At 36.7% G+C, this 15,390-nt stretch overlaps 2 protein-coding genes across 2 annotated transcripts in view; both read right to left on the minus strand.

Annotated features, from left to right (window-relative positions):
* Positions 1–10,386: 10,386 nt before the first annotated feature.
* On the minus strand, positions 10,387–11,133 carry LOC145682100 (uncharacterized). The gene has a single exon (XM_081753695.1). It carries the CDS (start codon positions 11,131–11,133, stop codon positions 10,387–10,389), a length of 747 nt encoding a protein of 248 aa, XP_081609821.1.
* A 16-nt stretch (positions 11,134–11,149) lies between these two features.
* LOC145682101 (uncharacterized) overlaps positions 11,150–15,390 on the minus strand; it is a 52,125-nt gene continuing 47,884 nt past the window's right edge. Inside the window, exon 2 of the mRNA XM_081753696.1 lies at positions 11,150–11,170. Within this exon, the coding sequence (XP_081609822.1) occupies positions 11,150–11,170 (21 nt within the window). The remainder of the gene's footprint in view (positions 11,171–15,390) is intronic.

Here is a 15,390-nt window from a genome sequence, read left to right on the forward strand (position 1 = left end):
ACTGTTACTGTTAACGGCCACCTTTTGCAACTGTGGTAGTAATTTGATTGTTTATTAATAAAAATAACAAATACAGTACTTTATTGACATTACAACACATTTTTGCTGTAGGTCTAAATATAGCATAGGAAAATTAAGCCAAAAATGGCTCTAAACGGGAAAAAGATATTAGAAAGTAAATTTTCATTTCAACACATTTTATGGGCTCCCCTGACATTCCACAGAAAAGTCCTAAAAAATCCCACGTGGGCAACTGCCTGAAATGACGTCCTCAATATGGCGGCCACGCAACTACTACTACTTATGCTTATGCGGTAATATCTCACCACAGAACGGAGATACAAACTTCGTTCTGGTGCCAAATTAAAAATAAGGCATTGTATAAGTGATTTCAGCTAATATCGTTCTTACGTGTTGCCGCCATTTTTAAATATGGCGGTTATTATCTTAAAAATTATTTTTTCCGTTTCCTTTTATGTGTTTTAAAGTAGATTACTATGAAACTAACAGATATACAGAAAAACACCTCGAGGTAAACTTTATAGAACGGAGTTTCACCTTTCTAAAGATACCAATATTATTTCTGTATCTTAACAATTAAGCGAACTACTCCATTTTCTGTAGCACAAGGTGTTGAATTTTTAGGACTTAGATTACGCTAAACATGTGAGAATATTTTTACAATTAAAGGCGGAAAAACGGCTTTAAAAACAAACTTTTAACTCATTTTCTTTAAACCGCTGAGACTTCTGAGAGAGTCGTCATAAATAGCACATGAGTAACCACCTGAAATGACGTCATCAATATGGCGACCATGCGAATATATTCATTTATCCTTATACGAAATATCTCATCACAGAACTGAGATATGAACGTTGTTCTGGTGCCAAGTTAAAGATACATGATTCAAAATGTATCTGTCAATATCGTTTTTATGTGTTACCGTCATTTTTAAATATGTCAGGTTTTATCTTCAGCACTTAGATTACGCTAAACATATCCAAATAGTTTTAACGACGAAAAACTTTTGGAAAGCAAATTTGCATTTCAATAATTATTTTGTGGGTGTGTAACACTATAAAAACTTGCCAAAAATAGAAATGGGCAGTGGCATAACATGACATCATCAATATGGCGCCAAGCGATGGCGATAAAAATCTACGTAAATTTAAACAGGCATTTTAAATAGCTTTGACTGTGCTCTAGGGATATTTCAAGTCGATGAGTAAATAAATATGATTGTATATTCACAATGTTGAAAGAAAATATGTTGTCGGTTCACTTTGTAAACGCGCCGCCCAAACCCCACCGTGGCCGGTCCCAACCCGTGCTACGAATTAGAATTTACATTTCTGGGCTTTGGGCTTTGGCTATTTAGCCTTTCACGATTTGAGGGATGACGTCCGTCGGAGAGCATACAATACGGGGAAAGGGAAGGAAGGAAGCGACCTGGGACCTATAAGTTAGGTACCACCAGGGGCGTCATTTCAGATTTCGCTTGGGGGGGGGCAAGAGCACCACCGACATAAGACTTTCATGTTTTGTACTAGTATATTAGTATACAATTAATTAAAGTATACGTGTTCCTCAAACTCTTGGGGGGGGGGCTAAATGACGCCCCTGAGTACCACCCCAGCATTTGTCTGGTATAAATGAGGAAAACCCAGGAAATCCTCGTTCAGGGTGGCTGGCCTGAAAAAGCATGTTACACTTTTTCAACAGAGTGCCCCCACTGGGAATCGAACCCGGGTTCGCTTGCACCGAAGGCGAGAGCGTCAGCGACTACGCTACACAGCGTCACCCAAACTGTGCTGAAAATGGCGGAATGACCCTCTCATTACACACCTGTTACCGCATGCCTTGTGGTGGGCTGGATACTTTGAGGGGGAGATAGGTTTGAGTGGTGCTTGGAATCAAGTAACTATCTCGAATGTTCAGCACCCCGAGCAGCTCTGCCTCATAGACTGTTCCAACAAGCTCGACAATAATCTACCGAAGGAGGTGAGGCTCAGTCTATCATCCGAAATGGCCAACTAACTCGTGCCATTGGGTCCGGGAGAGTACGTGTAACCTCATCACGTTTTCAGTGAGGTAGGTAGCTTCTGCTGCCGCCTTAACGGCAGAGGTGAAGTTTTCGGGTGTCCTCCGAAATCTGCAACTAAGCAGTGACCTTGGGTCCAGGACACAAGGCTACGTGGTAATCCAGCGTGATATGAAAGAGTGAGTAGTTGGTTTGCCCAGGGGGACGGGTCCAATGCCCTATCGGAAGGATGATGTAGGTACTGCTTTCAAAGAGCATTTTGTACGTGCTCTGAGATCCGGGATGGGATACCTAGTATCCTAACGGACAGTTGTACCTTAGGGGCGCTGAGGAATTGGGACCGTTCATCCCAGGATTTGTTAACCTTACTGGGTGCAGTGTCTACGACCCTACCAGGGTAGCCGCCGCTCATTGGAACCATTGGAACTGGAAATTTAGGTGCGGTGTAGCTCTACTGTAATTAGAGGAAGTTCCGTATTGCTTGAACGACTCTACCGAGGGAGGATGTGGTGGTCCCTCGCAATGCTGGCCTACACGTACCATTGGGCTCAGAATGTAGTTTCTCTACGACGTGTACATGGTTCCTAAGGAAAGAAGTGAGCTATTGAATGCTACGAGCACGGACAGCAGGGAAGGTGAGTAGATTTCAAACTAATTTTGTTGCTATTGTAATATGGGACAGTAAGAAACTAGGGTAATAATTTCCTGAAGTAATTGTGCTGAATCCAATACTTACAGAGCAGCATGAGATTATTAGGTACGCATTTACTGTATGTAGATATGCGTCAATATATTAAAAAGAATATCCTAGGATAGTTTTACTCCCCGGTCAAACAACAGTCATCTTGAAGTATATATATATGTAGTATGATTATTATATGTTTTACCATTATTTTCGTAAAGATTAAGAAAAGCAGATAGTAGTAAGAATATCTTGACATAGTTTTACTTCCGCTGTAAATGTTCTTATGTTGAAGCACATTTAAATAAAATATTATTATAATGAAATTGACAGTATTTTCTTTGGAACTGAGGAAATCCGACAAGCAGTTAATAATACCCTATCACAATTCTATCCCCAGTCTCGATATTCTCATCTTGAAGTACATCTAAATTTGGTATAATATGTATGATTATTTTTTTAGAGATTAAAAAAAACTGAAAGTGGTGAGAACATCCTAAGATAGTTTTACACTCTCATGTTGTGGCACATTTAAAGAAAATACGATTATAATAGAAATGACTAGTATTCTCTTACAAACTGAGAAAAGCTGCCAGTAAGATAAGAATATTCTAAGATAGTTTTACTTCCTCGACTACGTACACTGATCTTCTAAACAGTACATCTCGATCTCGAAAGTACATCTAAACACAGTATGATTATTATACGTTTGATCTTTATTTCCTCTGAGATTAAGAATAGCCAACAGGAGGTACAAATATCGCACAATAATTTCACCTCCGTTGTAAACTTTTAATTTCAATAACATTTAAATAAAGTATTATTTTAAAGAAATTGAGCAGTTTCTCTTTAAAATTAAGAAAAACCGAAATAGGGATAAGAATATTCTAGAATTGTTTTACCACGTTGGTCTAGGTACTCTGATCTTGAGATACATCTTAAAGTACGATTATTATGTTTTATTATTAGTTTCTTTGAGATTATGAGAAGGAATATCATAAGATACTCGTACTTTAACCCCCGCTGCAAATACTTTCAATTTCAAGTATATTTGAATAAAATATGATTAATATATAATAAAATTGACCCGTAATTTCTTTGAAAGAAGACAAACCGACAAGGAGTAATAATGTCTTAATGTATTTTTACCTCCGGTCTTAGTACAATGTTTTGTTCAATAGATCAGCACAGCGATTCACAAAAACTGGAAACACCATACAAGTCGACTGAAAAATATACACAAACGGGAACATTCCATTTTTGAGCATAGATTCCCTTCAAATAATTTGCGGCAAGATAGAAATAAGATGGATGAGAGCCTAGATGTGGGATAATTGGGTAGATTTTTGTGTTCGGCAATAGATATATAAACCAATTCGGGAAACAGATAAATAAAAAAGCATATCAGAACATGGTACTCATTACATCACTTACATGAATTTAGAAGTCAAGAAAGTGTGGAGCCTTCAAATGTACACTCAGACCTAATGGTTTTATGCCATCTCACAAAGTTGACGACCTTTACTTACCTTCTAATTGATTTACGACCGTGTCTTCGTAACCAATTATCATTATTATAAGCCTAAATATTTATATTGACTAGGAGGTCATTTGTCACAAACTTAGTTGCTTCTGTGCATGGCGGTTTGCCACTGATCACTTCCATTTTAATCACGAAATTCTCTGTTTAATATTATTTATAAACTTCTAGCTCACTTTTATCTTTCCTACTTTTTATGTCTTTCATCATGCAGATATGTTCTAGTTGACTTCTACCCTTACTATTACAATATTCCTTCCTTACCGCATGTTTTCTAACATCTTATATATTCCCGTTTCATTAAACCATTTTCCTCAATATTCACTTTTCTGACGTTTCCAGTCGTTTTCATTAATCTTCTAATATCAACTTCACGATACACTTTGTTTATAATACATTTAGCTTCTATATGGTATTCTTTGAAAGTATATAAAGGCGAAAAAATAATGATCAATTTTTGAATGGAGTATCTCTTATAAATAAATTTTGCACTTTGAGAAAAGAACTTGAATTTTGTGTTTACTTCATTATCTTATGGTTTCAGTTTTTATACGAACTCCAACCCCTCCAGTTTAGATCTCTACAAACTTTAATTTCCGGAAATTTCCCCAATTTAAGAGTGTGAGCCATGTATCCCTCCCAAATATTTGGAGGTTGAGGTGCGTACCTCTCCCAAATCAACCTCTTTGGCATGTGACGTCATACCATGTTACCAAGGTTAATGACCATAATCACGTGTTTTCCAATGAAAGAAAAGCATTCAAGTAAGTGATCGACGTGGGTAAGTGGTTTAACGCAATGAATTCCTATTAAGGCTGTCCGGGCTCCAATCACCGAATATCTGACCTTTTTAACATGTTTTAATTTAAATTTCAATCCATACTCTGTGTGTTAAGCAACATCTTCTCCTGTGGAGAAGAAAAGAGATATAAGAATGACACGAAATTGAGGCCGGTCCATGAATGGAGACAAAAATTTAGAAATGTATTTCTTTAATTGTTCCAGAATTGGTATTGTCAGTTAATTTTGGAATGGAAAAATTGATGGAATGAGATTGTGGGAGGAAACGGTAGTACCCGAGAAAACCCACAAATCCGATGTTGTTCAACACAAACTTACTTGACTGGGGTTCGAACCATGGTCCGCTCCCGCCACAAGTACTCTACTAATGAACCACCATGCCTCCCCCCGTACAGTGTGTAGTGAAGAATACTTATACACAGAATGAATTATTGCCTCATTATATATATAGCATTCATTAGTCAAGAGCTCCAAACGACTTCAATTATATTTCTTAAATTGGAGAAATTTCTTCGTTCATCAAGTCCATAGAAAAAGCCTGTTTCAGTGCTCCACAGGCTTACCAATCGTAATCTCCGAATTGAAATGTTAGGTGTAAGTTGGGTTACATTTATCCAGGAGTTTTCAATAAAAGTACGGAGCCCAACGTAATGGAGTTTTAGTAGTCTGGGGAAGTTGACTGTACACGTGAATGTAAAAAGTGAGAGGAAACACTTAATTGGCTTTGGGTGAATAGGTGTGACCTGCTTTCGTTTTCTGTTCATAATTAAGTTGTTCTTCAATTATATTTCATAACATGACCTCTGGACCTTTGACCTTAAATTGTCTGATGAAGGTGGCAGTAGCGTAACGCAAAAATGTCGCCCCCCCACAGGATTATTTTTTGGCCTCCCTTCCCACGCCCATTAACTTCCTACTATATTATGTACCTGTAGAAGACAATGGTTAATAAATCATAATTAACATACTGATAAAGGCACAGTTTACATTCATAATCAAGAGAGAATACAACAGTATTGGTGCATTGATTGACATGTTTACATAAAGAAACGAAACAATGCAAGTTAAACCGGATGTAGTAATAGGGCTACGCATTCTTTCTGCTTTAATTTTTGCACCATAAGGAAAACATTTTCAGCACATTGTACAGTCGGCAGAAAAATTATTTTCTTTTAACCTTCGAGTACTAAGATGATTTTTTAAACTGATGTTGCTAGAATGGATGAATTTTCACCCAGAGCATATTTTTCTTTTGTGAAGCAAATAATGTTGTTCAGGGAAATGGGTATTCCGTATTCAGCTTAGTTTTTGAAGCCTATAGCTCTTGACATTTGCTCCGCGGCGGCCCTCCCTCTCACACACACTGCAGGCCCTGCGGGCCCCTCAGTTACGCCACTGAAAGGCAGTTATATTGCCGGAAGTGTTACAAAAGTTATTAATATATTTGTTGTTTTGGTCAGTTTTGTTTTATTAATACATAGAATTTTATCTTGTCTCTATGAATAGATTCACCTCTCAAGCATTATAAGCGATCTACAGGTACACTTTGTACTAATATGAATATTATGACATCTTCCTTATGACATTATGTTATTTATATGACATGCATAGCTGTATAAAGTCATGTGAAAAATATTAGACAATTATCTTGAGTACATTGCTGCGAAGAATAGGAATTGTGTTTTTTATAACTTTCAGAGATAGCAAATGTTAATGTAAAAAGATGTTCTTCAGATAAAAAATAAATGTTTTTAGTAAAAGAAAGAGAACATTCTTCAATGCCACAAAATTTATTGTATTGGTTACAGAATAAGAATTTAAGGTGTCCTGACTACATTGCATGATATTGAAAAGAAAAAAAAAATAATGAAGACAAAAGTCGTAAAACAATCTTCATTACAATCAGAGAGATGAAGTTTAAAAAACACACACCTCCATAACGGAGTTGGCCAATTTCCGGACTTATTAATATTAGCTTCACCCTGTTCTTCGAACCGTTGCACACTATAGATTAAAGTCGCCCTAACTCCGTTTAACACATAGACACACACACTTAAAACAAAATGGGTTTGACAACCAACCACCCCGAACTCCCTACTACTTTTAAGCAATTATCGAAGAACTTCGTTATACATAACATTGAGTTGATTTAAATCAAATGAATAACTGGAGATAGCGAAAGTAACGGCATGTAATGGCTTAAAAATTTATTTTTAGTGTAACGAATAGGCCTATTTATTACTAGGCTGTCTGTGCGACACAAACAACAAACCGATGCAACACTGAGGTTTCAAATCGGGCTGTACTTAATACATTCATTCCTAGAATTTGAGCTCCTTCGTGGCCAAGCGGTTAGCGTATGAGCCTTTGGCATGGGAGACCCAGGTTTGATTCCCGGCAGGAGCTCATGTGGTTCGGATTCCACGTTAATCAGTAGGTCCATATCTCATGTAGCCTCGCTGCTGAACGGGACGTTAAGCTCAAAATCAACTCAACTCATTCCTAGAATTTATAGGATAGATATGCATAATTAAAAGGTTATAGGCCTATTTTCAAGTGGTTAAATATTTAAATGCAAGCTGTATCAGTTGCGAAATTTTATTTTTAGAATTATTGAATTACACGGTTAGTCCCAGAAGTACCGATCTGGTGTATAGATGGCGGTTGTTGTTTTAAAATACTATTATGGTTGAAAGTACCAACTGCTGCAAAGTAAGTGTGAAGTTTGAAGACACTACGTCGTTTAGTATTTGTTTGACAGCCATGTATAGTGAACGCTCAAAGTGAATTTGTAAACGTGGAAAACACGGGTAATCGTTGTGACACAATTGAAAGGTCTCAGGTCAGCCAATATCAAAGCCGAGATAGATTCTACTCTGGGGGAGTCTGCTACGTGGTTTACAACAGTAAAATATTGAGTAGCGGAGTTTAAACGAAGCCGTACGAGTTGCAAAAATGAACATCGCAGTGTTCGACCAAATGAGACGTCCTCGTTAAATAAATTGACGCAAATCCACACAAATGGTATTGGATGACCGTCCACTGAAAGTGAGCGAGATAATAGACATATTAGGTATTTCAAAATGTGTTGTACATCGCATATTAACTGAAAATTTGGGCATAAGAAACATGTACGTGAGGTGAGTGCTGCGTTTGCTTACAATGAAACAAAATCAGCGTCGTGGGGATGTTTAAATTAAGTTTTTGGCGATGTTTCACAGCAATAAAGCCCCAGTTTTTGCGTCGATTCATAATCATGGATGAAACATGAGTCAAACACTTCATACCTGTCATGAAGGAAGAGTCGAAACAATGAACTGAATGGGGAGAATCGGCTCCAAAAAAGGCGAAGGCAGTTCCACTGCTGGCGTCAGTGTTTTGGGATGCGTGGGATAATTTTTATTCATTATCTTCAAAAAAGGAAAAAGCAATCAACTGCGAGTATTATGCAAGTAAATTGCAGCGTTTGAGTGATGGAATCAATTAAAAGCGATCGCATTTGACAAAAATGAAAGTGTTGTGTCATCAAGAAAATGGACCAGTTCATAAATCCGTTATCGCGATTTCCAACATCAATGAGTTACTTCCTCACGCATTCGCCAGATTTAGCCCCTTGGATTATTTTCTCTTTCCAAACTTATAAAATTGGTTCGGGTTTTGTCAATTTTGTGAACAATGAAAAGGTGGAATCTGTGGTTAATAGGTATTTTGAGGATCTCGACGGTTCACACTATAAACATAATATCGAAGCAATTGAACATTGCTGGGAAAAGAATATCGAGCTAAAAGGAGAGAATATGTTAACAAATACAGATAGCTTATTCCAAGTATGTTGTGTTTTCTTTGTTATGTCGGGTACTTTCGGTACTACTTCAGTTTTCAAATAGAATGTATTGTCCACGTAGTTCAATTTGAATAATATATTTTACGGTGTTCCACAAGTTGCCCTACACTTTCTAATACTTACCCTTTTCTCCGTATGCATAAGTAAGTGACATTAGTATTCCATGGAGGAAAAGCCATTTTACTGCCCTTAAGAGCCTAGTATAATAGTTGAAAAGAAACTACAAGTAATTGCGAAATTATCACTCGTCGTGGTATATGTTCCAAAATCCGTATAAGTAAAGGAGATATTCATATTCTAGTTACTTAAAATAGTCTAAATTTTATGCAAAATATCCACTAATTTTACTTTATCTTTCTCTATTCAGTCAGCTACGTTAAATTTGTGCAAGTGAAAAGTGTATTCCTTTCATAAAACCCATCCCTCCCCTTGAATATTGCATTTCCAATAATGTTTAAATATGTATTTGTTTATTTTTAATTATGGAAATAATCCGAAATTCACTTCTCTGCTTTAGCAGCCTTCATGGCTGAGTGACTTGTGCGTGTGTTTCTTCTGAACGTGGTTCTGGACTTGATTCCCGCTAGGAGCGCTTGCCTCTTACTCAAACCTGAGTAACAGACCCCGTCTCATACAAATCCTCGGTTCTGAAAAGAAATACTTAAAGACAGTCAATTAATTTTTAGGGGATTAATGAATTCATTTCTGTTTCCTGTAGAGTTAAGTTTTAACATTCCCCTTCACCCAAACAAACAAACAAAAAACGCAATTTCATGTCACCAAATTTAAAGATTGTGTTTTGAACTTCTCTAACAATAATCATACCACATTTAGAACTGAATTTCGAAAAATAATTAAGAATACTGCTTTTTTTAAACACGGAGTAACATTTCTCTAATTTTTTCAGGTCAGCAACCCCTATAGTTTTTTCTAGTTTAATATCTCACAACACACCGAGGCTAAGGGAAACAATAATGATGAAATGGATAATAGTGATGGAATAACCAAAGTGGGAGGAAATGCAAGAACTCCAAGAAAACCCAAGCGCAAAGTTCATTTGACGGAAGTTGGGATCGAACCTAATAACCCGTGCGCCAGAAGTGAGTGCTCTATCATCCAAATCCCATGCTGTTTTGTAACCAATAATTCCATTCAGGTTGGTATTTTCAACAATCATTTCTAATTCCCCGTTTGCGTGTTAAAATTTTGAAAAGATAAACTGACCAAGTTTGAAGTGTCTGACTATCAGGTGCATAGTACGAAGTCACTTCAGCCTTTTAGAAGTGATAGCCTCAAATAAACATATTACAGTTAAAATCTCAGTGTAGCAATTGAGTACTTTTCTACTTTACCGAACTTTTACCAGCTTAGTGTTTTGTCCACCAGTATCACCATTTCCAGTTTTAAAAAGAGTCAACTTTTATTAATAATGTTATAGCTCATATGCCACTTTTAGATAAACGTTAATGGAACACACATTAATTGTTAGCTACTGTGGCTACTACCGTTAGTTCATCATTCATATTCAGCTCTCCTGGAACAATCAAGCAATTACCTGAAAGTTGAATGATATCCTTTGGTAATGATATGTGAGTTACTGTCCCTCGAGACATATAAGATTGAGTTCCACGCGTTTCAGTAAGTGTATAGGTAAGCCTTGAAGCTTCGTCCTCCGTGCCAACGTACTGAATGCAATGGAATGAAATAGCATTTTCATGGTCATGAAGGCGTTGGTAAACAAAGCAACCATAATTTTCAACGTCCCAGACTTGAAGGCTATGTGCATTTTCAAATCTTAATGGATACCTGGTGACATTTATTTCTGCTGTCATATGTCTTCTCTGAATCCCATGATTTTGGCTAAAATGAGCTAGTATGCTGTCCTTTGTTAACATTTCATTACATCCAGTGAAGAAGCATTCAAATTCTCTGTAAGAGCACCTTTCGATGTGATGGTTTCTATTGTCAACCCTGAGGAAAATCAAGCAGCCACGTGCTCTGTTGGGGCATGGCAGAGGAATTTGTCTTATTATGTCTTCTGGGGATCTGTTCCTTATATCTGAGGATACTTCTCGACAAGTGCGGCACGGCGCCTCATTTTGACCGCACCTACCACATATGATGTGGCCACAATTACCAATATATAAGTCAGCACATTGTAATCTTCTACAAGAGCTACATTCAAGACACTCCCAGACAGCTTCTAATTCCTGTTGTGTTGTCATAATGGATAAATTTCCTTCAAGTGTCCACTATTTTAACCTGAAAAATATTAAGAAAAGGGAAATAATAAACCAGCACTAAAGACATTTGTTATACATCTATATCACGATTTAAATTCCTGTGGGCTTCTGATGGATCGAAAAGCGAACGCGAAAGTTTGATTGGTTGACAGAGAACATAATGTAACAATCAATATATATGCTTTCCGTGTAGTAACAATGAACTCAATATCAACCCAACATGTTGATCAGTGTTGGTAGCACGTTAGCGCGTTTCCCCACTAGATCAAAGACTTAAAGCCAGTAGAATATCACTAAAATGTTTGAAAATCATTAGAAATCCCACCATACAGGAAATGATAGGCAACAGCCCACATATTTCTCGTACAAAAGAAAGTCTTCAGTTTACTAGCATATTCATTACATAATTATATTGTAAATATAAATTTAAGTGACCTGAAGTTAATTACTTATTTTTAACTGAAAGTCGAGAAGGAAATCGATTGATCTTGACCAGCCATCTTTTCGATTGTTTCTGCAGTTTCAGACGAGGATGTTTAAATAAAAATATCGTTTCTCTGTGATGCACATGTGGATGTACGAATTATGTGCAGAACAACCTTTGAGAATTTCTAAGTTGTGCAATATTGTTTATACATAATTACGAATAATGAAATTACGTTTACTATTTGTGGAGCAATTCTGTTTCTCGTTTTCGATTTCACAAGATTCAAGTGACTAAAGATCCGTTCGACTTCTGCATTTAAACAAAGAAGCACTAATCGAGACATGCAAAACATAGCAAACATTGTAAAGACGATTAATGAATATTTAAGTACTTCACACTAGATACGTATACTATCAGTAGTGTATTACCAGTTAATATGGGTTAAGTTTTACCACTGAAAGATTATTTTCGTAATTGTTTCTGAAATTAAACCAGACATGTGAAGAAGGAACACCGAAGATTCCTTATTTACGGTACTTAAAGTACAATGGAAACTGACAGAAGAGACACTTTACTGAGCATTTCAATATTGTATACTGGTATAAGTCTTTGGTGCACCAAAGGCGACAGCGATAGCGACTACGAATGTAGATGTTGAGTTCACTCTAACAACAAGATCGCATCGTATGTTACATCGATGTGCTCTTTATCCTGGTATGGTTGACAACATGGCTTGCATACAACTTTGTTAACAGATCATGCCGGTAAACACAGAAATTTAAATCGCGTTATGGTCATGTTGTTAACTTATCTTTACATTAACATTGTTTCGTTTATAACTTGCTTCCCTTATCTGATTCTATTTCCATTTTGAAATACTGTCACTTAAATAGATTCAAAGAAGCATGTGGGAAAACACTATTTTTAGTGTTTTTAAAGTAACAGAAACGTTTAGTTTAAAGACATCACATGAACATAATCAATAGTAATGATTCATTAAAGGAAAATGAACTAAAACCGGATATCCCTTTCTAAGGTGAACGATTACCCCTAGGTGGATGAACTAGTACTCCTACTGGAGAAGAAGAAGCGGTCATTACAGCGAGCGCCTATTTGCACATTACGTACAAGTTTTTTCAACGTCTGCTGCAGATAATAACTAGATACATAGCATTAGTTATGCTTATTTAATAAGTATTTTGACAGTAAGTAATCATATGTAGTCCTTTGCTAGGTTTGGTGACACTATGCTTTATCTATCAAGTACAAGTGGGATGAAACTAGATAAATATGATGACAAGCAACACTTCCCAAGTGTAACACTCCGATTTTGATAAAATTTGGCAGATACATAATACACATAAAATAAACGAATACTTTTTTTTATTTTCTGCGGAAAAACGGTTTTGGGGGGCAAAAGCCCCCACCCAGAATTTTGGAACTTGACTCCCGAAGGGCAAGAAGAAGTGGACCGAAACGAATGAAATTGTGCACAAACATTGTAGAGGTGTTTCGTATTTTCCTGAAAAGAAAGAAATTGTTGAGTGACCGAGGCGTTGAGTGGCGGAAGGAGTGGACCGAAGCGAATGAAATTGTATGTAGATATAGGATATCCAAAATAAGGCGTTTCGTGTTTCACAAGTGTCCCCATCCGATTTCTTCAAATTTGGCAGATCAACAACAAGCACAAATAGTATAGCGTATTTTATAATATTTCAGGAGGCACCTTTAACCCTTACAATGTTTTTCCGCATAAACCAAAACACGTGTCGATTAATGTCCTGTTTGCTGTTGATGTGGCAAATTTGAAGCAAAACGGATAAGGACACTTAAGAAACACGAAAGGGATATTTTGTATAGGGTCTATACAATATCTACACACAATTTCATTTGCTTCAGTCCACTCCTTTCTGCACTATTACGGTAATATTTACTTGTTTCTATACCCCAACACTGTTTTTCCGCACAACTAAAACATGTTTCATTTATTGTTTTGCAAATTGTTCCTATACGAAGTTTCGTTGCAATTCTCCATTTTCTTTAGAAACTTCTAACATATACTTATTTGTAATTTTGATATTTCATAATCAACGGATTGCCCCACTCAACTGCTTTTCTCCAGGAAAATACGAAACACTATTACTTCGTTTTACGTCTACAATATATGTGCACAATTTCATTAATTTCGGTGCACTTCTTCCTGCCTTTCGGGCCTCAAATTTCAAAATTTTGTGTGGGGACTTTAGCACGTAACACGTTTTTCCGCAGAAAATTAAAAAAAAACTATTTGTTTACTTTTTGTGCATTATCCCTACACAATGTGTCGTTCCAATTTTTCATGTCCTTTAAGCACTTTTGACATAATGTTATTAGCACTTTTGCTATTTCACGATCAAAGTTTTGGAGGCATCTGTGTCCCACCCAAACGTTTTTCTTTTTTCAGAAAAATACGAAACCCGTATTCCCTCATTTTATGCCTACAATATCTGTATACAATTTCAATCACTTCACTTCTTCTGGCCTTTTGGGCCAAAACTTTCATTATTTTGGGTGGGGGCTTTTGCCCCCTAAAATCGTTTTTCCGCAGAAAATAAAAAAAAACGTATTCGTTTATTTTTTGCGTATTGTCCCTACACAAAATTTTGTTGCAGTTCTTCATGTCCTTTACACACATCTGACATACTGTTATTAGCACTTTTGATATTTCGTGATCAAAGGTTTGGAGGGGTCCGTGCACCACCTAACCGTTTTTCTCAGGAAAATACGAAACACGTATTCCCTCATTTTACGTCTACAATATATGTGTACAATTTCGTTGACTTCGGTTCACTTGTTTTTAGCTTTCGGGCGTCAACTTTCAAAATTTTGGGTGGGGTTTTGCCCCCTAAAACCGTTTTTCCGTAGAAAATATAAAACACGTATTCGTTTATTTCATGTGTAGTATCTACCTGCCAAATTTTTATCAAAATCGGAGTATTACACTTGGAAAGTGTTACTTCCGAGACAGAAGCGGGCAGTACACAGTTATACGCAATTATTTTCTTGAAGTGAAAATTGAACAGTTTAGAACTACTGAGTATTTTTTGTGCCGCTGTTTTATACATTTTAGGTTTATGTTCTTTTTTGATATAAAGATGCCTAGAAGTTACAAACGGAAGTCGAAGTACCAACCATAGAGTCAAGAAAGTATGAAAGAAGCCAACATAACTATGTATTTCCCTTGTAAATTTTACCACTAAACATCAAAGTTTGTTTCTGTAGACCAGGTCCGTAGTTACAAACAGGGGTGCCCATCCCCCCCAAAGCTGATGGCGCACTCCCCCCCAAAACTAATAATCTCTTCCCTCCTCAAAACTCAAGTTTGTTGCTTTGGCGTTTGTTTGCTTTGGCAATATTGAAATACAGTTATTTTAAGCAAAAATCACAACGATATACATGCTTCGACCTGTGAAATACCAAATGAACTGCGGGGAGCGGGCTATACACAAGCCCATAATGGATATGAGAAAATATTTTAAAAATTATTTGCCTTTCTTTAGTTGATTTCGTAGAACTTGATGATGTCACTTCATTAGATTCCATGTAGGGTGTGCATGGCTTATCACCTTTCACTGCTATAACTTCGTACTTTATGTGTATATTATTTTTAAACTTGTAAGCGTGTCTCTTTTTGCAATGTTCTGCCCACTTGTCCTGTCGATGCACCGTATTACACATGACCTCTAAGCATTTATATTTCAACAATCTTTTCAGTTTTCGAGGCATAATTAAATCAATCAAAATTCTAGATTACAACAAACAAAGCAAACAAC

Source organism: Thermobia domestica, chromosome 3 (assembly GCF_964235325.1).
Source record: "Thermobia domestica chromosome 3, izTheDome1.hap1.1, whole genome shotgun sequence".
In the NCBI taxonomy this organism is placed as follows: Eukaryota; Metazoa; Arthropoda; class Insecta; order Zygentoma; family Lepismatidae; genus Thermobia; species Thermobia domestica.

Excerpts from the sequence above, each read along its gene's own strand:
- LOC145682100 (XM_081753695.1), bottom strand. The coding sequence starts at position 11,133 with ATGACAACACAACAGGAATTAGAAGCTGTCTGGGAGTGTCTTGAATGT.